The sequence below is a fragment of the Pristiophorus japonicus genome, chromosome 18 (assembly GCF_044704955.1).
Source record: "Pristiophorus japonicus isolate sPriJap1 chromosome 18, sPriJap1.hap1, whole genome shotgun sequence".
Taxonomy (NCBI): Eukaryota; Metazoa; Chordata; class Chondrichthyes; family Pristiophoridae; genus Pristiophorus; species Pristiophorus japonicus.
The window spans coordinates 73,431,355-73,452,093 of record NC_091994.1 but is presented as its reverse complement, the minus strand read 5'-3'; the positions used below and the strand labels follow the sequence as shown (position 1 = coordinate 73,452,093).

General features: G+C 44.4%; 1 protein-coding gene, 1 non-coding gene and 1 pseudogene across 5 annotated transcripts in view; all 3 read right to left on the bottom strand.

Moving 5' to 3' along the window:
• The window catches only part of nphp4 (nephronophthisis 4), a 516,026-nt gene that overhangs the window by 177,970 nt on the left and 317,317 nt on the right, over nucleotides 1–20,739 (bottom strand). For all 4 annotated transcript variants that reach the window (XM_070860148.1, XM_070860151.1, XM_070860149.1 and 1 more), the window contains one exon: nucleotides 3,825–3,862. In XM_070860148.1, the coding sequence (XP_070716249.1) occupies nucleotides 3,825–3,862 (38 nt within the window). The remainder of the gene's footprint in view (nucleotides 1–3,824; nucleotides 3,863–20,739) is intronic.
• LOC139229504 (U2 spliceosomal RNA) lies at nucleotides 15,752–15,950 on the bottom strand. The gene has a single exon (XR_011587725.1). It is a non-coding gene; the product is annotated as a U2 spliceosomal RNA (small nuclear RNA).
• On the bottom strand, nucleotides 16,136–16,366 carry LOC139229512 (U2 spliceosomal RNA; annotated as a pseudogene).

Below are 20,739 nucleotides of genomic sequence, written 5' to 3'. Positions count from 1 at the left end.
GGAAGAGTGTTCCCAATGTTGGGGAAGTCCAGAACCAGGGGACACAGTCTAAGGATAAGGGGGAAGCCATTTGGGGTCCGAGATGAGGAGGAATTTCTTCACCCAGAGAGTGGTGAACCTGTGGAATTCTCTACCACAGAAAGTTGTTGAGGCCAATTCACTAAATATATTCAAAAAGGAGTTAGATGAAGTCCTTACTACTAGGGGAATCAAGGGGTATGGTGAGAAAGCAGGAACGGGGTACTGAAGTTGCATGTTCAGCCATGAACTCATTGAATGGTGGTGCAGGCTAGAAGGGCCGAATGGCCTACTCCTGCACCTATTTTCTATGTTTCTATGTTTCTATGTAAAAATCTGTCTATCTCCGCCTTAAATATATTCAATGACTCAGCCTCCACAGCTCTCTGGGGCAGTGAATTCCACAGATTTGCAACGCTTTGAGAGCAGAAATTCCTCCTCATCTCCATTTTAAATGGGCAGCGCCTTATTCTGAGACTATGTCCCCAAGTTTTAGTATGAGTGGAAATATCCTCTCTGCATCCACCTTGTCAGCGCTCTCATTGTCTTATAAGTTTTGATAAGGTCACCTCTCATTCTTCTGAACTCCAATGAACCCAACCGACTCAACCTGTCTTCATCAGTCAAACCCCTCCTCTCCGGAATCAACCGAGTGAACCTTCTCTGAACAGCCTCCAATGCAAGTATATCCTTCCTTAAATACAGAGACCAAAACTGCCGCAGTTCTCCAGGTGTAGCCTCACCAATACCCTGTACAGTTGTGGCAGGACTAACATTTTGTGTTTCATGCACAAGGACCCCCAGGTTCCTCTGTACTGAAGCACTTTGCAATTTTTCTCCATTTAAATTATAATCTGCTTTTCTACTTTTTCTGCCAAAGTGGATAACCTCACATTTTCCTACATTATACTCCATCTGCCAAATTTTTGCCCAATCACTTAGCCTGTCTATATCCATTTGCAGATTGTTTGTGTCCTCCTCACAATTTGCTTTCCCAACCATCTTTGTAGCATCAGCAAACTCGGTTACATTACATTCGGTCCCTTCATCCAAATCATTGATATAGATTGTAAATAATTAAGGCCCCAGCACCAATCCCTGCGGCACCCCACTAGTTACTGTTTGATAAACAGAAAATGAACCGTTTATCCCGACTCTCTGTTTTCTGTTCGCTAGCCAATCCTCAATCCATGCTAACATATTACCCCCAACCCCGTGAACTTTTATCTTGTGCAGTATACTTTTATGTGGCACCTTATCGAATGCCTTCTGGAAATCCAAATACAACACATCCACTGGTTTCCCCTTATCCACCCTGCTCGTTACATCTTCGAAGAACTCCAGCAAATTTACCAAACATGATCCCCCTTTCATAAAACCATGCTGACTCTGCTTGATTGAATTATGCTTTTCCAAATGTCCTGCTACTGCTTCCTTAATAATTTCCTAACAACAGATGTTAGGCTAACCAGTCTATAGTTTCCTGCTTTCTGTCTGCCTCCTTTTTTTAAACAGTGGCGTTAGATTTGCAGTTTTTCAATCTGTTGGGACCTCCCCAGAATCCAGGGAATTTTGGTAGATTACAACCAATGTATCCACTTTCTCTGCAGCCAGGTCTTTAAGGTCACTAGGATGCAAGCCATCAGGTCCAGGGATTTATTTTACCAAGTACTACTTCTTTAGTGATAGTGATTGTATTAATTTCCTCCCTCCCTGTAGCCCCTTGATTATCCCCTATTGGGATGTTTTTAGTGTCTTCTACTGTGAAGAACGATACAAAATATTTGTTCAAAGTCTCTGCCATTTCCCTGTTTCGCCATTATTAATTCATTTGGAAAGCAGGGGACAGGATCGGTCCTAGTCAGCATAAATTAATGAAAGGAAAATCACGCTTGACAAATCTTCTGGAATTTTTTGAGGATGTAACTAGTAGAGTGGACAAAGGAGAACCAGTGGATGTGGTGTATTTTGGACTTTCAAAAGACCTTTGACAAGGTCCCACATAAGAGATTGGTGTGCAAAATCAAAGCACATGGTATTGGGGGTAATGTACTGCCGTGGATAGAGAATTGGTTGGCAGACAGGAAGCAGAGAATCGGGATAAACGGGTCTTTTTCGGAATGGGCGGCAGTGACGAGTGGAGTGCCACAGGGCTCAGTGCTGGGACCCCAGCTCTTTACAATGTACATCAATGATTTGGATGAAGGAATTGAGTGTAATATCTCCAAGTTTGTAGATGACACTAAACTGAGTGGCAGTGTGAGCTGTGAGGAGGACAGGGTGACTTGGACAGGTTAGGTGAGTGGGCAAATGCATGGCAGATGCAGTATAATGTGGATAAATGTGAGGTTATCCACTTTGGCGGCAAAAACACCAAGGCAGAATATTATCTGAATGGCGGCAGATTAGGAAAAGGGGAGGTGCAACGAGACCTGGCTGTCATGGTTCATCAGTCATTGAAAGTTGGCATGCAGGTACAGCAGGTGGTGAAGAAGGCAAATGGCATGTTGGCCTTCATAGCTAGAGGATTTGAGTATAGGAGCAGGGAGGTCTTACTGCAATTGTACAGGGCCTTGGTGAGGCCTCACCTGGAATATTGTGTTCAGTTTTGGTCTCCTAATCTGAGGAAGGACGTTCTTGCTGTTGAGGGAGTGCAGATGTTGGGGAAGTCCAGAACCAAGGGACACAGTCTTAGGATAAGGGGTAGGTCATTTAGGACTGAGGTGAGGAGAAACTTCTTCACTCAGAGAGTTGTTAACCTGTGGAATTCCCTGCCGCAGAGAGTTGTTGATGCCAGTTCATTGGATGTATTCAAGAGCGAGTTAGATGTGGCCCTTATTGCTCAAGGGATCAAGGGGTATGGAGAGAAAGCGGGAAAGGGGTACTGAGGTGAAGGATCAGCCATGATCTTATTGAATGATGGTGCAGGCTCGAAGGGCCAAATGACCTACTCCTGCACCTAATTTCTATGTTCTCTGTTTCTATTTCCCAGTCTCATCTTCTAGGGGAGCAACATTTACTTTATCCACTCTTTTCCTTTTTATGTACCTGTAGAAACTCTTACTATCTGTTTTTATATTTCGTGCTGGTTTACTTTCATAATCTATCTTCCCTCTCTATTATTTTTTTAGTCGTTCTTTGCTGGTTTTTAAAAGTTTCCCAATCCTCTGGCCCCCCCACTAGTCTTGGCCACATTGTATACCCTTGTTTTCAATTTGTTACCATCCCTTATTTCCTTAGTTAGCCATGAATGGTTATCCCTTCTCTTACAGCCTTTCCTTCTCAGTGGGATATATTTTTGTTGAGAGTCATGAAATATCTCCTTAAATGTCTGTCACTGCTCAGCAACTGTCCCTCTCTGTAATCTATTTTCTCAGTCCACTTTAGCCAACTCTGCCTTTATACCTTTGTAGTCTCCTTTATTTAAGCTTAGGACACTGGTTAGAGATTCAACTTTCTCACCTCTAAGTGAATTTGAAATGCAGCCATGCTATGGTCACTCATTCCTAGAGGATCCTTGACTCGGAGACTGTTTATTAATCCTGTGAGTGCCCATTCCCCAACTTCTTGTTCTCTGCTATGATTCTGGGATGAGGTGCTGAATGGAAGCCAGGTACTTTCCCAAAACAAAGTAATTTGGAGAGAGAGCATCTCCTTGGGTTGAACAGTTACGCATATAACTGGTGTGAATTAGCCTGCTGCCTTGGCTGGGAAATGGTGCATGGCACAAAGCAAGTTTAAAAATGTAAAACTTTCGTGGTGGAGGAAATAAAAGGATTAAAAATAAATAACAAAGATCCACTCACCCCTCGTTGCAATCCAAGACTTTCTGAAGTAATCGTTTCTAAAGATAAAAATAACACATGCACAATCATATGGGATGGCTCAAAAATGTGCACCAGTGAAGAATGCACAATTAATTTGATTGCTTGAAATGCAAACAACACTGGCTTCTATGACCGATCAAGTGTCCTACAGATCCACGAGTGTTTTTTTTTCTCCTCTTCTCTCCTGCAGGTACTTACTCCTTCCTCGGGTACAGTTCCACAGCTGATGGGAGCCCTCCAATACCTTGCCCAAGTGACCGTTATTCATGTGTGATGCTTTATCATCAAGTCCCTGAAGGCCATTCAATCACAATTTCTATCACAGCTCACGCCGACCGTTTTCTCACCTAACACGCAAACACATACGTTCCCAGTGGTGGTCACTAGCCAGTGATCAAGAACAGAAACTAGGCTCAAGGTCCCCCCCCCCTGAAGCTAGGGGCTTTAAAGCTAATTGTAGCAGCTCTATCTCTGGCCTGTTGAGATCAGCTGACTCAGCACAGGACATGGATTGAACCAGGGACCTTTATGGTTTATGGCTCAGTTATTCACTGGGTAAACAGTGGTGTGCTGGATTCTCAAGCCATTCACTGTTAATGTGTGGAAAGTCGAGTCCACATAGTCATTGGGGGATAACGTTACATTAAAATGTGCTGGTGTCTGAGTGAGACAACTTCTATAGCATCAAAAAAAAAGATTCATTGATGTTATCAGACTACTTTGTAGGTTGGATATAATTGTTAGAATACCATCATAAGTGATTCTCTGACAGAAATGGAACGTCCACATACAAGTAGGATACTGCTGTCACTCCATGGGGAGACAGCTGTGGACAATGTCCCCTTAGAGAAACTGCACCCTGAACATTCAGAGTCTCTCCCCCTGCTCTGCTGCATGCAAGGTCCTGTCCTGGGTGACTCGTTCAGTGCTTTACTAGGAGGAGATAGCACTCAGACCAAGAAACAGCAGGAGCTCTGAAGATTAGCACAGGAGAGTTGGATGTGGCTCAGTGGGCAGCACACTCACCTCTGAGTCAGAAGGTTCTGGGTTCAAGTCCCACTCCAGAGACTTAAACACAAAACTCTAGGCTGACACTTCAGTACAGTACTGAGGGAGTGCTCACTATCAGAGGTGCCAGCTTTCGGATGAGACGTTAAACCGAGGCCCCTCTCTACTCTCTGAAATGGATGTAAAAGATTCCATGGCACTATTTCGAAGAACAGGGGAGGTCTCCCCTGGCCAATATTTATCCCTCAAACAATATCACAAAAAAAACAATTACCTGGTCATTATCACTGTTAATTATGCAATAAAGGTTCAAACTCAGTACCGTTTAACTAAGCAAGGTACAACCTTGGCTCTGCTTTATTTAGGCCTAAAGTGCCTGACTCTCAAAATGGCTGGCCTTTTTATACCTGAGCAGCACCATGCTTGTTGCTCAGTGGTCTCCAACAATGATGCCATTTGGTGACTATAAACAGAATGTACATACATGACAATCACATTGCTGTTTGTGAGAGCTTGGTGAATGCAAAATGGCTGCCGTGTTACAACAGTGACTCCACTTCAAAAAGTGCTTAATTGGCTGTGAAGTGCTTTGGATGTCCTGAGGTAGTGAAAGGTGCTATATAAATGCAAATTTATATGGATTTTTTAATATGATGGTTGAACTTATCATCTGTGGTAGGTAACCTAACTTTCTTTTAAATTCTTCCTGCCTCTACGTATAAACAGGAGGATACTGGAAGAGCACAGAAGTTGCCAGTGGGATTTTCAGGGCCTATATTTTCAGGTCAGTTTACAGCACACCAGAGCTGTTATATCAAAACATTGATGCTTAGTAAAAGCACCGAGGTCATTCTAGGTCACTGCCATGCTAACGATTCAAGAAAAACCTACCTATATTGGTTCAACAAGTAGTCGCTGAATACATAGCGAGATCTGAAGCTCCCTGAGATCAGTACATGATACCGGCCACCACTTAATTTACTAATGTCTGTCTTGCTTACATGAAAAACAAACTTAGGTTCATAGAATCATAGAAATTTATGGCACAGAAAGAGGCCATTCAGCCCATCATGTCTGTGCTAGCCGAAAAAGAGCCGATTCCCACTTTCCAGCTCATGGCCCGTAGCCTTGTAAATTACGGCACTTCAAGTGCACATCCAAGTACTTTTTAAATGCTATGACGTTTTCTGCCTCTACCACCCTTTCAGGCAGTGAGTTCCAGGCCCCACCACCGTTCAGGTGAATAAAGATCTCCTCAACTCCTCTCTATATCCTTCTACCAATTACTTTCAATCTATGGCCCCTGGTTATTGACCCCTCTGCTGAGGGAAATAGCTCTTTGATATCCATTCTTTCTCGGCCTCTCATAATTTTATACACCTCAATGCAGTCTCCCCTGTGTTCCAAAGAAAATAACCCCAGCCTATCCAATCTTTCCTCATAGCTAAAATTCTCCAGTCCTGGCAACATCCTCGTAAATTTCCTCTGTACCCTTTCTAGTGCAATCACATCTTTCATAAGAACATAAGGACATAAGAATTAGGAACAGGAGTAGGCCATCTAGCCCCTTGAGCCTGCTCCGCCATTCAACAAGATCATGTCCAGCCATGAACTCATTGAATGGCGGTGCAGGCTCGAAGGGTCGAATGGCCTACTCCTGCACCTATTTTCTATGTTTCTATGGCTGATCTGGCCGTGGACTCAGCTCCACTTACCCGTCCCTTCCCCGTAACCCTTAATTCCCTTTTTGGTTAAAAATCTATCTATCTGTGATTTGAATACATTCAATGAGCTAGCCTCAACTGCTTCCTTGGGCAGAGAATTCCACAGATTCACAACCCTCTGGGAGAAGAAATTCCTTCTCAACTCGGTTTTAAATTGGCTCCCCCGTATTTTGAGGCTGTGCCCCCTAGTTCTAGTCTCCCCGACCAGCGGAAACAACCTCTCTGCCTCTATCTTGTCTATCCCTTTCATTATTTTAAATGTTTCTATAAGATCACCCCTCATCCTTCTGAACTCCAACGAGTAAAGACCCAGTCTACTCAATCTATCATCATAAGGTAACCCCCTCATCTCCGGAATCAGCCTAGTGAATAGTCTCTGTATCCCCTCCAAAGCTAGTATATCCTTACTTAAGTAAGGTGACCAAAACTGCACGCAGTACTCCAGATGCAGCCTCACCAATACCCTATACAGTTGCAGCAGGACCTCCCTGCTTTTGTACTCCATCCCTCTCGCAATGAAGGCCAACATTCCATTTGCCTTCCTGATTACCTGCTGCACCTGCAAACTAACTTTCCTGTAATGTGGTGACCAGTACTGTACACAGTACTCGAGCTGTGGTCTGACTAGTGTTATATACAGTTCAAACATAACCTCCTTGCTCTTATATTCCATGCCTCGGCAAATAAAGGAAAGTATCCCGTATACCTTCTTACCTGCCTTATCTACCTGTCCGGTTATCTTCAGGGATCTGTGGACATGCACTCGAAGGTCCCTCTGTTCCTCTACATTTCTTAATATCATACCATTTATTGTGTATTCAATTGCCTAGTTAGCCCTCCGCAAATGCATTACCACACATTTCTCTGGATTGAACTCTGTTTGTCACTTTTCTGCCCACCTAACCAGTCTATTGCTACCTTCCTGCAGTCTATAGCTTTCTTCCTCACTATCAACCACACGGCCAACTTTTGTATCATCTGCAAACTTCTTAATCATGCCCCTTACATTGAAGTCTAAATCATTGATAGATACCACAAAAAGCAAGGGACCTAGTACTGAGCTCTGTGGAACCCCATTGGAAACAGCCTTCCAGTCGCAAAAACATCTGTTGACCATTACCAGTTGCTTCCTGCCACTGAGCCAATTTTGGATCCAACTTGCCACTTTGCCCTGGATCCCATGGGCTTTTATTTTTCTGCCCAATCTGCCATGTGGGACCTTATCAAAGGCCTTGCTAAAATCCATGTAGACTACATCAAACTCACTACCCTCATCAATCCCCCTTGTTACCTCCTCAAAAAATGCAATTAAGTTAATCAGACACAACCTTCCCTCAACAAATGATGACTGTCCTTGATTAATCCATGCCTTTCTAAATGACAATCAATACTGTCCCTCAGAATTTTTTCCAATAATTTGCCCACCACCGAGGTAAGGCTGACAGGCCTGCAATTACTTGGTCTATCCCTATCTCTCTTTTTAAACAATGGTACATTAGCAGTTAGGTTAGGTTAACAAAGCTTTTTATTGTGTCACCCTCATAGGTTGGTTTACAGTGTACATTTTTCAGTGTCGATCAATCTTCAACGCCCTGATTTCCTGAGATAAGTGAGGCTGAGAAATAACCTTAGGCTAAAAGGGACAGAAATTCCCTGTCCATATGCCGCGTGAGACAGGGTGAGCCTACTGCTAAACTGCGTGACAGCTTCTCAGTATTTTTCATGAGCAAAGGACGCTCGAGCTCGGAGTCAGACACAGGTAGCATATAAGAGCAGTCTGGGGAACAATACTACACTTTCCAGACACTATTCATCATCCAGAACAAACACAGCACTCAAAGGAATCTTTTGAAGTCAAGAGCAGGCTTCAACTGGCTCTAGTGGGGATTGACAATGGTTGCTTTGGATAGTTGGCCTGTTCATCGGCCCCAACCTGTTCCAATTCACCTCCTGTGTCACCAGCTCATGAGTACTCACTTGAAAGGAAAGATGGGCGAAGAACATTACACCTACTGGAGGCTCGGAGGCCAGTCTTTGAGAAGGTACAGCAACTGAAAGAGGTATCTCTCAAGTCTGAAGCTCTTTGCAGCAAGATAAGGGGAGTTCTTTCTTCATTACAGACACCAATAATGAAAGAAAGACTTGGATTTATATAGCGCCTTTCACGACCACCGAACGTCTCAAAGCGCTTTACAGCCAATTAAGTACTTTTGGGGTGTAGTCACTGTTGTAACGTAGGAAACACGGCAACCAATTTACGCACAGCACGCTCCCACAAACAGCAATGTGATAACGACCAGATTATCTATTTTTTTGTTATGTTGATTGAGGGATAAATATTGGCCCCAGGACACCGAGATAACTCTCCTGCTCTTCTTCGAAATAGTGCCATGGGATCTTTTATGACCACTTGAGAGGGCAGACGGGACCTCGGTTTAACGTCTCATCCGAAAGACCACACCTCCGACAGTGCAACGCTCCCTCAGCACTGCGCTGGAGTGTCAGCCTAGATTTTTTTGTGCTCAAGTCCCTGGAGTGGGACTTGAACCCACAACCTTCTGACAATGGAGCATGTGGCAGCTTCAGTGGAATCTGCAGCAGATCCCCAACCTAAGAAGCAGCGAGGGAACAGTTGGTGTTTCTATCTCAGTCTCATGACCTGTTTGTCGAGCTTCAGCAACCAAACATCTCCTGCAATACTGGCCCTCAGGTTGCAGCTAAAAGAAGCACAAGAATGAAAAGCAGGTGTAGGCACTGAAGGGAAGACTGGCTTGTGTTCACTTTGAACCTTACTGTATTAAAAGAGAATGTGCACTGACATTGTGCTTTGTTATTCATGGAGGTTACAGGAAAAGGTGCACTATATGATCATTGCTTTAAATTGCAATGAGGTTATAACAAATGATTTTACATGAACTGCTTGAGACGAAAAGAATTAGATTTATACAATAAACATGTCTCTCCAAATGCCTGAAAATTCAATTTTCCTCGACAACCTACACTCCACAAATCAATCTCCTCCACAATGCCATCTCACAGGGGACCCCTATCAAATTATTACACCGACTTGAGGGAGAAGAATATTCCTTTTTCAAACAGCTTGCAAAGTACAAATAAAATATGGCAGACACATACCATCCTGGAACAAGTTAATTTAAAAAAATGACTGCATCGTAGATGAGTTGGGTGATCTGGGCATTGTCAGGCTGCAGGGGCTGTTGCCTGCTTTAGGTATAATTTTCACATTTAAAATTATCTCCATTGTAGCTGTGAAGTAAGCCTGACACTTCTCACTATCTGGGACTTTTTAAGCTGGTCGGTAAAGTGGCCTCCAAAACTAAGTTTCAGGAACTGCAAAATCCCTCGACAGCAATCTCCAGTCAGTCATCAAGATAAAGCTAACCGAAACATTTATAGCTTTAAAAAGCGGCGCGAAACAAGTTATGATAGAGGATAGAGGCAGACAAGATTTTTTAAAAATAATGTTAAAATCAAGAAATAGGAAAATTCTAAAAACAAGAAAACAGAGATAAGGAAAAGGGACAATGGTACTAAAACAGCCAGTTTTTTTTAAATTAAAATGTAAAATTGTGTTTTAGGTGTTTAACTTAGTAGCTTAAGATTCTTATTACAGTAATAACATTACTCCTGATGTCTGAGTATTGTAATAATTTTTACTTCAACATCATAGTCCGAGTTAAAAACAAAACAAACTGGTTAACCCAGAGCAAAAGAAGTTTCACTGAACCTGCCAAACATTTAAGCACTAAATTACTTAATTAAGGTAGCCAAATATGGCACCAAGCTTACGGTCTACAAGGCTGTAGTGATACCCGCCCTCCTATATAGCTCAGAGACGTGGACCATATACAGTAGACATCTCAAATCACTGGAGAAATACCACCACTGCTGTCTCCGCAAGATCCTGCAAATCCCCTGGGAGGATAGGCGCACCAACGTCAGTGTTCTCGATCAGGCCAACATCCCCAGCATCGAAGCACTGACCACACTCGACCAGCTCCTTTGGGCGGGCCACATCGTCGGCATGCCCGACACAAGACTCCCAAAGCAAGTGCTCTACTCTGACCTCCTACACGGCAAGCGATCCCCAGGTGGGCAGAGGAAACGTTTCAAGGACACCCTCAAAGCCTCCTTGATAAAATGCAACATCCCCACCGACACCTGGGAAATCCTGGCCAAAGACCCCCCATGTGGAAGGTGAGCATCCAGGAGGGGGTTGATCACCTCGAGTCTCATCGCCGAGAGCATGCAGAAAACAAGCGCAGGCAGCGGAAGGAGCGTGCGCAAACCAGACTCCCCACCCACCCTTTCCTTCAACCACTGTCTGTCCCACCTGTGACAGAGACTGTAATTCCCGTATTGGACTGTATAGTCACCTGAGAACTCACTTTTAGAGTGGAAGCAAGTCTTCCTCAATTTCGAGCGACTGCCTATGATAATGATAGGTCCTGATATTTACACGGTTGCGGGGTGGAGGGGGTGGGGGAGCGATCCTGAATTCCCTGGTATGGAAATTTAACGGCAGGATTTCATTACCATTTTTTTATTTTGTGTCCCGCCCAGCAGCCGGACAGAATAACAGGGTGGCTGGCTGCCTGGCAGGAAAGCCAGCAGCAGGAACCACAATGGGCGACCCTTGCGGACAGTCCGGGGCAAGAGGGAAAGATCGGGGATTGATGGGGGATGGGCTGTCAGAATCCGGCCTCCATTTATGAAGCCCAGGATCCCATATGCTTTTTAACCGCTTTCTCAGCCTGCTCTAGAAATTGTGTCCTGTATACCCAAGTCCAAGTCATTAATCTATATCAAGAAAAGCAGTTGCCCTAGTACTGACCCCTGGGAAACACCACTGTATATCTTCCCCTTGTCCAAAGAACAATTGTTCACCACTACTCTTTGTTTCCTGTTATTTACCAATTTCGTATCCATGCTGCCACTATCCCTTTTATTCCACGAGTTTCAACTTTGCTGGCCAGCCTATTGTGTGGCACTTTATCAAACACCTTCTGGAAGTCCATGTACACCACATCAACCGCATTGCCCTCATCAACCCTCTCTGTTACCTCATCAAAAAACTCAATCAAGTTAGTTAAACAAGATTTGCCTTTGACAAATCCATGCTGACTTTCCTTAATTAATCCACACCTGTCCAAGTGACTGTTAATTTTGTCCGGATTATCGTTTCTAAAAGCTTCCCCACTATCGAGGTTAAACTGACTGGCCTGTAGCTGCTGGGTTTATACTCAGATCCTTTTTTGAACAAGGGTGTAACATTTGCAATTCTGCAGTCCTCTGGCACCACACCCGTATCTAAGGAGGATTTGAAGATTATGGCCAGTAGCTCCACAATTTCCACCCTTACCTCCCTCTACATCCTAGGATGCATCCTATCTGGTCCTGGTGACTTATCTAAATATAGTCAGCTTTTCTAGCACTTCATCTTTAGCAATTTTTATGCCAGCCAGTATCTCAACTACTTCATCTTTCACTATGACTTTGGCAGCATCTTCTTCCTTGGTAAAGACAGATGCAAAGTACTCATTTAGTACCTCAGCCATGACCTCTACCTCCATGCATAGGTCTCCTTTTTGGTCCTTAATCGGCCCACCGTCCACTTAATATATCTTATTATTTATATGCCGATAGAAGGCTTTTTGAATTCCCTTTTATGTTAGAGCCCTGGGACACCCGTCCGGTAACCGTTAATTTAAATCAAACTCCTGATTGCACTGTGGGAGTTTGATTTAAATATTATAATGAGGTGTCTCACCAATTCAAAATGGGACACTCGCATGCCACACAACCCGAAGCCGTGAAAATGGTGGCAGGTGCACATCCGGCTCGTTAGGGTCGCATTTTGCGATTTAAAATTTATACCACCGCTCACCCCCTCCCATTGTGGGGAGGTTAATACCAACTCCATAGTATCTGAAACTAGATAATGACTATTCTATTTGTTTTATACAATTTATTCGTCACTTTAGAATTTCACAAAAAGCACCCTCAATAATACTAAGCCACACAGACTAGGAAGTTTCCTGATTCGACTTGCATTTTATGCAGCACCTTTCACGACCTGAGGACATCTCAAAGCTCTTTATAGCCAATTAAGCATTTTCTTTTGAATTGTCGTCACTGTTGCTATGTAGGATATGCAGTAGCCAACTTGTGCACAGCAAGGTCCCACAAGCAGCAATAGTGAAGTTGATTGAGGAATGAATTTCGGGCAACACATCAGGGAGAACACCCACCCCCCCACCTGCCCCCGGACCCCCAACCCTTCTTCAAAATAGTGCCATGGGATCTTTTACAACCACCTGAGGGCAGATAGGGCCTTCTCACCTCATCTAATAAATGGCACCTCCAAAAGAGCAGCACTCCTTCAGTACTGCATTGGAGTGTCAGCCTAGATTTTGTGCTCAAGTCCCTGGAGCGTGACTTGAACCCACAAACTTCTGACTCAGAGGTGGGATTGCTACCACTTCCTATCAGTGAGTTCCTGACTAATATTCAGAAAATCCTGAAAGAAAATGCCTCATGTGGGTGCAATGTATACACCGGTGAGTATGCTCACCAGGTTTGTAGAGCTGTTGAGTTGGGAGTGGCTTAGCCAGTCACGTGATGCTCACAAGACTCAACAAAACCCCAGCCAGTTGGGTTTGTGAATGTTTGAAAATGTATAGAGATATTGAAGTTGAGAACGTGGGAATTATATATGGACAGTGTAAGCTAACAAAGAATTCATGGCGGAATAGCCATGACATCTCAGACTCGAGACTGCAAAATGTTACAATACTAACACATATTGAAACAAAACCCATAGCTTGCAGAAAAACCTCAAGGTCTTAGTAACTCATAATGGGCCATTGTGTAAAATCATACCATTCTTAGATCGGCTTATGAGTGGACAATGGTAAAGAGGGATCAAAGAGGATAGGCTGAAATAGGATATCACTCTAATTGTATCTTGTTATCTTTTACCGAAAATGTATAACCGTCGTCCCTTTACAATGTAACGTCACTTTGTCCGTAGGAAGTGAGTGCGATCTATCAGAGTTGCATTCCTTCTGTCTGATAAGATCCCCGATCAGGATTTGCTTTTTAAATAAAAGCTTGCTTTGTTTAAAGCACAATCGGTATTCGACTCAGTGATTTCACTGAACCAAATTGAGGGAAAAGAATCCAGAAATCAACATTTGGTGTCAGAAGTGTGATCTCAACAGACGGCTGCCGAAGACTTGCGAATTAAGAGCCAGACTAGCCTTGGATGAGACGAGGGGAAAGTGGCCACTGGAATAAGTATACTTTCAATTCTGCTCCAGTTTCCCCCGGTTTCAAAAGTCTGAGGAAAGTTTAGCCACTCGCTGGTTCTCAGGTAGTGTCTGAACGAGATCCAGGACAATCTGGTGAATACCTTTCAAACTTAGAATAGGGATAGAGATAGGGAAATTGCGCGGTGACGCAAACCAAGCGGCGACTCGGAAAGTTAGGTTAGAATAGGTAAGTCTGCCTGGGTTCAAGGCCCAGAGCCTGCCTGGGTTCGAGGCCCAGTGACTGTATGGGTTCGAGGCCCAAGTAAAACCACGCGGCAACGCGGAGAGAGAGAGAGAATCGCGCGAACCGCGTAGGGAAACGCGGAGGTTAGGGAATTACGTAAAATTAAGCCGCAGGACTACGCAGGACTGTGTAAATTTTAAATTGTACTTATGCCAGGTACGGCGTCGATCTTGTATATCACTTGGTCCGCCTAGGCTCTGGGTAAGATAACTGAACCCACCACGGGGCGACGTGGAGACAATCAGGACTAGTTAGGACCCTGATCCAACGTGCGGTGACACAGGATGGGTAATTTAGATAAAACTACGAATTCCCTGAAAGGTCATGGATCCAAAAATAGAGCCGGCCAAAACAATTAATAGGAAAGAAGAGACTCTTGTGAACATCTGTTTTAAATGAGAAATGCTTGTGTGATTTTTACTGTGGAAAAAAAGCCGGGGAGTTGTAGTTTGTTTTAGCTCCACCCACTTTTTCAAACAGAATGAAAGTTTTTTTAACCCTTCGTAGTGTTGTCCTGTATGTGGGAAGTTTAAGAGTGTGAACCTTATTGAATTACAAAGTTTGAATCGGGATTTTGAGATATTCAGAGAAGGCACAGCAAAACAACTGAGATGGATTCAAAAGGATTCCAAAAAAAAAATATTATATTAAATCTGCAGTTTAGAAGAGACAGTATAACACGACCTTGAGGCTGGAACAATTGAGATAACGAAAAGCAGTCCACAGCCTACGTGCCAGACTTCCCTCGAGTTATGGAAAAGAAAAAAAAAGACGTAACGTACTAAATAGGTGCTGAAAAAAAAATTTTCTGAGATTTTAAATTATGAGAAAAGTTCCATTGCAGAAAAAAAAATGCATCACTCCTGTCGAGTTGGCAGAAAAACTCCATTAAATTAGGGCTTTCATTGACAGAAGGAGGACATATTAAAAACCGTAGATGTCTTAAAGAAAGAGTGCGCGCACGAGAAATGTACTAAGAGTTTCACTGGGACCTCTGAGAAAGGTATCGATAGACTACGTAGTCAAAATGGTTGGCTTTGCATTGATAGAGGCTGATGACGAAATTGAATTTCAGTAAACAAATAGCTATTAAAAATGTGTGGTCTCGTTTTAAATCAATTAAAACATATCTTTGGCAAGTACTTGAAGAAGAAGTTAAAAAATATTGGAGTTTAACCAAATGCTGCCTTTCCTGATGAAAAGATTTTTTTTTTTCAGATGGTTCCATGAAGTCACATAATGACATCAGGTCTTCTTACAAACCTGTAAAGGAGTTAACCTTTTCCATTGACAGCCGTTTCATACTGAACATTATCAATTTGGATTTCTTAATAGAAAAAAGACTCACCTAACAGAGGAATGGTGCGATAGTCAGAATAAAAATAAAAACAGAACTAGCTTATGTAATAATACTTGTCTGATACAACAAGAAATAGATTTTTTTTTGAAATTCGTAGCCAATCGTTCCAATTCTTTGTCAAATCACAAACGCCAGAGGTCACCTTGCACACGCCAAGGATCACTCTGCGCCAATGCTCTTAGCCAAAAGGCCTAGAGCCACTGCACCGTTCCTGGAAGTACTGCAATACCAGGTTCGTGCCATGGAGGTGGATGGGTCAGGTCCCCCACACACCTCCGTGGAGGTGGATGGGTCAAGCCACCCCACCCACCTCCTGTTTCCAAAAAAAGCAAGCATATACCTTCCTGATCCAGGGAGAACCACCCGGAGGTCATGGTGGCTACTCCCCAGTCAGGTCAGTTACGCATGATCTTAGCCAAAAGGCCGAGAAGCGACAACAAGAAATAGATTTTTTTTTTTAAAGACAACAAGAAATAGATTTTTTTTTATTTATTTTTTTTTTAATTTTATTTATTCGTGTCCAATCGTTCCAATCGTTACAATTCTTTGTCAAACGCCAGAGGTCACCCTGCACCAGTCAAGGATCACTCTGCGCCAATGCTCTTAGCCAAAAGGCCTAGAGCCACTGCACCGTTCCTGGAAGTACTGCAATACCAGGTTCGTGCCATGGAGGTGGATGGGTCAGGTCCCCCACACACCTCCGTGGAGGTGGATGGGTCAAGCCATCCCACCCACCTCCTGTTTACAAAAATGTAAGCATATACCTTCCTGACCAGGGAGAAACCACCCGGAGGTCATGGTGGCTGGTCAGGTTAGTTATGCAGATCTTAGCCAAAAGGCCGAGAAACAAGAAATAGATACTCAAACAAAACAAATTGAAGAGTTAAAATGCTAAGATAAAAAAGCTGAACGAGATCCACAAACCCAACTTATCCCTGACCTCCGATTTCACGGAGTGACCTCGACATGCATAGATATAATGCAGAATCAAGGGACCTGTGGGCCCTGGTAAAGCAAACCCTGAGCCCAACTGAGCATGCCCAATTTTTAACTCACCTAGGACGTGCTACTCATGATGCATTGTTGGTTGCTCACCCTAACGATGTCCAGGATCGCCTAAACACTATCTTTAATGCCCTCGGCACGACCCTTCAGAAGCCCATCAGTATGGCCGCAGTATTAGAAACTAAACCCAAACGAGAAGAAACTGCCGACGAATTCATGGAAAGATTTATTGAAATATACGGAAGTCAATCAGGAGATAATGCCTTCAGGGCAGGAGAGGATTCTCCTCAATTCTGCGCTATCCTACTTCAGTGCCTGCCCTATTCGGTTGCTCACGCTATCCGGACAAATAATATGAATTGGGCAGATAACAGTAAAGCCCAGATGGAAAGGGCGGTTAAATATTATTGGCAGGAAAAGAAAGGAGAGGGGAGAGGTGCGTCCCCAACCCGGGTCAAGACTGAATACGTGACTAGAAAGGAAGAGCCGCCTCGGGTGGAAGGACCAAAACCCGACCCAAGGGGATACCAGATGGAACCGCAGTGTTGCGTGCAGGGTTGGGTGGATAAACAGGGATATGGTTATACCAAACACCCAAGTGGCCCGGGCCCTGCTAATTACGGACCGCCCTACTGTACCCAGCCCGGTATGGGAAGAGGTCGGCACTGGGAAAGACGAGATGGATGCTTTAATTGTGGGCAAGAAGGACATTGGAGTAGAGAGTGTCCCTCCCGTCAGCACAAAGGAGGAAGAGGAGGAAGAGGAGGGGGGCAAGGGGGGAGAGGACGGGGATCTTACACTAACTTCTCCCAGAACAACCCCTTTGGCCAACCGTCCCCCGATTATTCGTATTGACTACGTAGCTTGATTGTGCAGGGACCCTCCCCGGATGACGAACCGATGATATTGTTAAAAATTCGGAATGAGTGACAACCCTTCTTGATAGATATGGGAGCCTTCATGTCTTCTGTACAATCAAAGCTTAAACTCCCCGCCTTCACTGAAACACAGGGACTGTCAGGATTCCTGGGACAAGTCTCTACATTCCCGGTGTCAGAACCGGTTAAAATGGGTTACCAGGAAGAATCGGTGGAACATCGATTTGTTATCACAACCAATTTGGACTGTAACTTGATGGCTAGAGACCTCCTCTGCAAATTCCAGTTGCATTTGGAGTGTGGAGATGATGGGATTATTGTAAAACAGGGAACCCTTAAGCGGCAGTATTATACCACTAGAACCCCTCAGTGGTGGTCTCTGGACCTGCCGCAGTCACCCTATCACATGATCCTAGCATACGATCCCAGTGAATCAGGGCCTGCAGAACTTTTATCAGGATCACGAAGGGGAAGTGAAGGAAATTCTATTAAGGGCTAGAGTGACTGGACCGGAAGGGAAGGCAGATGGACAGCCCCCCAACGGTGGCACCACATATTACTCGGGAAGTATTACCTCCCCACCACGCTAAAGATTTGGGAGTTATGGTGCGCTAGGCTATAGACGAGGCTGACCCTACCAGCTGGGATGTGCAAATTGTAAAATATGGCCGAACAGTCCAATTCCACGGGGACCCCGAGAAGGTCTTAACGACTCTGCAGCATCATACTGGCTCTGACATACCTGACTATGTGGATCCTCATGTGTGGGCAGAGGACCCCTCCCAAATGGGTTATACTCCCATTGATCCGATTGAGATCCCAGTGCAGGGCAAGGTGGACTGGCCCTTATCCGACAGTACCCGCTGAAATCACAGGCAATACGGAGTATCCACCGAGCTTTGGAGGCTAGCCGAGTCGAACCAATTTGCCAGTTTCCAGTCCCTAGCACGGCTAAACAAATGCGACAGTGGTTGGGGATGATCAATTACTGCAGATCCTGGATCCCTAATGTTGCCCTGATGACTAAGCACCTCACCCCGTATACAAATAAGGAAGGCAGCTTTGAAATAGAAACCGCAGACATCCAAGCCTTTAAGGAACTAAAGACAGCCCTGCTGCAAGCTCCGACTTTGGGCCGGCCCCTCTACGACGAAAGACTGTGCTACTGCTGTCTTTACTCAGAAACACGGGGATAAGCATAGGCCTGTTGCCTACTACTCTTCCAAAATAGACCCCGTTGCCTTGGGACACCCTGTATGCACTCAAATATGAACCGGCATCTACAATAGCCTTCAATCCGCTGCCAACATCACCCTCCAGCAAGATATTGTTGTGTACACCTCTCACTCCGTAGCTGCTCTCCCGGGCCAACTGCAGACTCAACATCTTACCATGGCCAGGCAAAGCAGATATGAGATCTACTTACTAAACAATCCTAAGCTGACCTTTCGGCACTGTGCTGCAATTAATCCGGCCTGTTTTCTTACTGAGCCACCCCAAGATGAGGAAGAACCCAGTCATGATTGTTTATCTTTAATTCATGAGGTCTCATCAGTCAGGGAAGATTTAGTTGATGTACCAATGGAAGACCCAGACTGTATTATGTATGTTGACGGAAGTTCTTCTATTAATCCAGAAGGTACACGAATCTCAGGATACGCCATAGTAAACCAGGAGAATCAGGTCTTGGAATCTGCCGCCTTTGAAACCGCCTATTCTGCCCAACAAGCTGAACTATTCGCCCTCACCCGAGCCTGTATCTTGGCCAAAGACCTCAAAGTCAATATCTACACCGACTCTAGGTATGCCTTTGGGGTGGCCCATGATTTCGGACAATTATGGAAAAATAGGGGATTCCTAACCTCACAGGGGAATGAGATATCCCATAAGCAACTAGTATCTGATTTGTTGCAAGCCCTCATGCTCCCCAAGCACATTGTCATTGTTAAATGTACCGCCCACACCACTGGAAAATCCCCGGTTGATATAGGGAACCACTGTGCTGACATAGAGGCTAAACAAGCCTCTCGTGACCAACAAAATGATGAGTCAGACTAAAAATCCTGCGAAGGATAAGTTAGCCTCGGAAAAACCAATGCCAACCATCCAAGATGTTATTAAAGCACAGGAGGACTCTCCTGAAAAAGAAAAACTGTTGTGGAAAAATTATGGATGTACTTATGACAATGTTTCTAAACTCTGGACCACTCCCGCGGAACAGACTTGCATGTCTGACGAGTTGGCTCTATGGGTTATTGATTTATGCATTTTGCTACTCATTGTGGAGCAAGGACCACGAGTGACACACTTTTGGCTACTTGGTGGCACCCTAGACTCCAGATGCTAGCCCAGAACATCAGTAGTCGCTGCCTTGTTTGCCAACAGCATAATCCAGGGAAGGGAGTCCCCTGTGATTGGGGTAAGATGCCCCTACCCGAAGGTCCCTTTGAGACATTGCAGTTGGACTACATTGAGTTGCAAAAAGTTCAGTGTTACAAATATGTGTTAGTAATAGTAGATGTGTTTAGCAGATGGATTGAAGCCTACCCTACCCTGGACAATAAGGCTCAAACTGTTGTTAAGGTGTTAATGAGGGAAATTGTTCCGAGATGTGGTATCCCAGCTCGACTGATGACCACCTATGTTCTTTCTCTAATTCAGGCTCTGCGACTAGCTCACAACCAGGTTCGAGAGGCTCACCTCGACCTCCCAGTGTTACCCGAATCGTCCCTCGTGGTACCAGAGAAGTATGTCCTGATTAAGAAATGGATTCGGAAGGGATTAGAGCCACGATGGGAGGGGCCTTTTCAGGTGTTACTCACTACCCCCACTGCAGCCAAGGTTGAGGGGAAAAGTGCCTGGGTTCACCCGCACCACTGCAAGCTCACCACCCTCTAATGAACCTATTTTACTGGTTATTCTAATTCCTGTTTCTGTTCCAGATTTCCTCGTCTCCATAGCTGAACAAGACCATTGGCATCCGAATTGGAACATGGGTCCCGAGGAGACCAGTTTGAACTTTTACCCGTAGTGATAGACAACCAGCTACACCGAAGATGACCTGAGAAGAGAGACGAGAAAACCGAACTCTTTTAATCAGCAAAATATCCTAAGTGTTATCATGGAATGATAAAAGGGGGGAATGTGAATGTTTGAAAATGTATAGAGACATTGAAGTTGAGAACGTGGGAATTATATATGGACAGTGTAAGCTAACAAAGAATTCATGGAGGAATAGCCATGACATCTCAGACTCGAGACTGCAAAATGTTACAATGCTAACACATATTGAAACAAAACCCACAGCTTGCAGAAAAACCTCAAGGTCTTAGTAACTCATA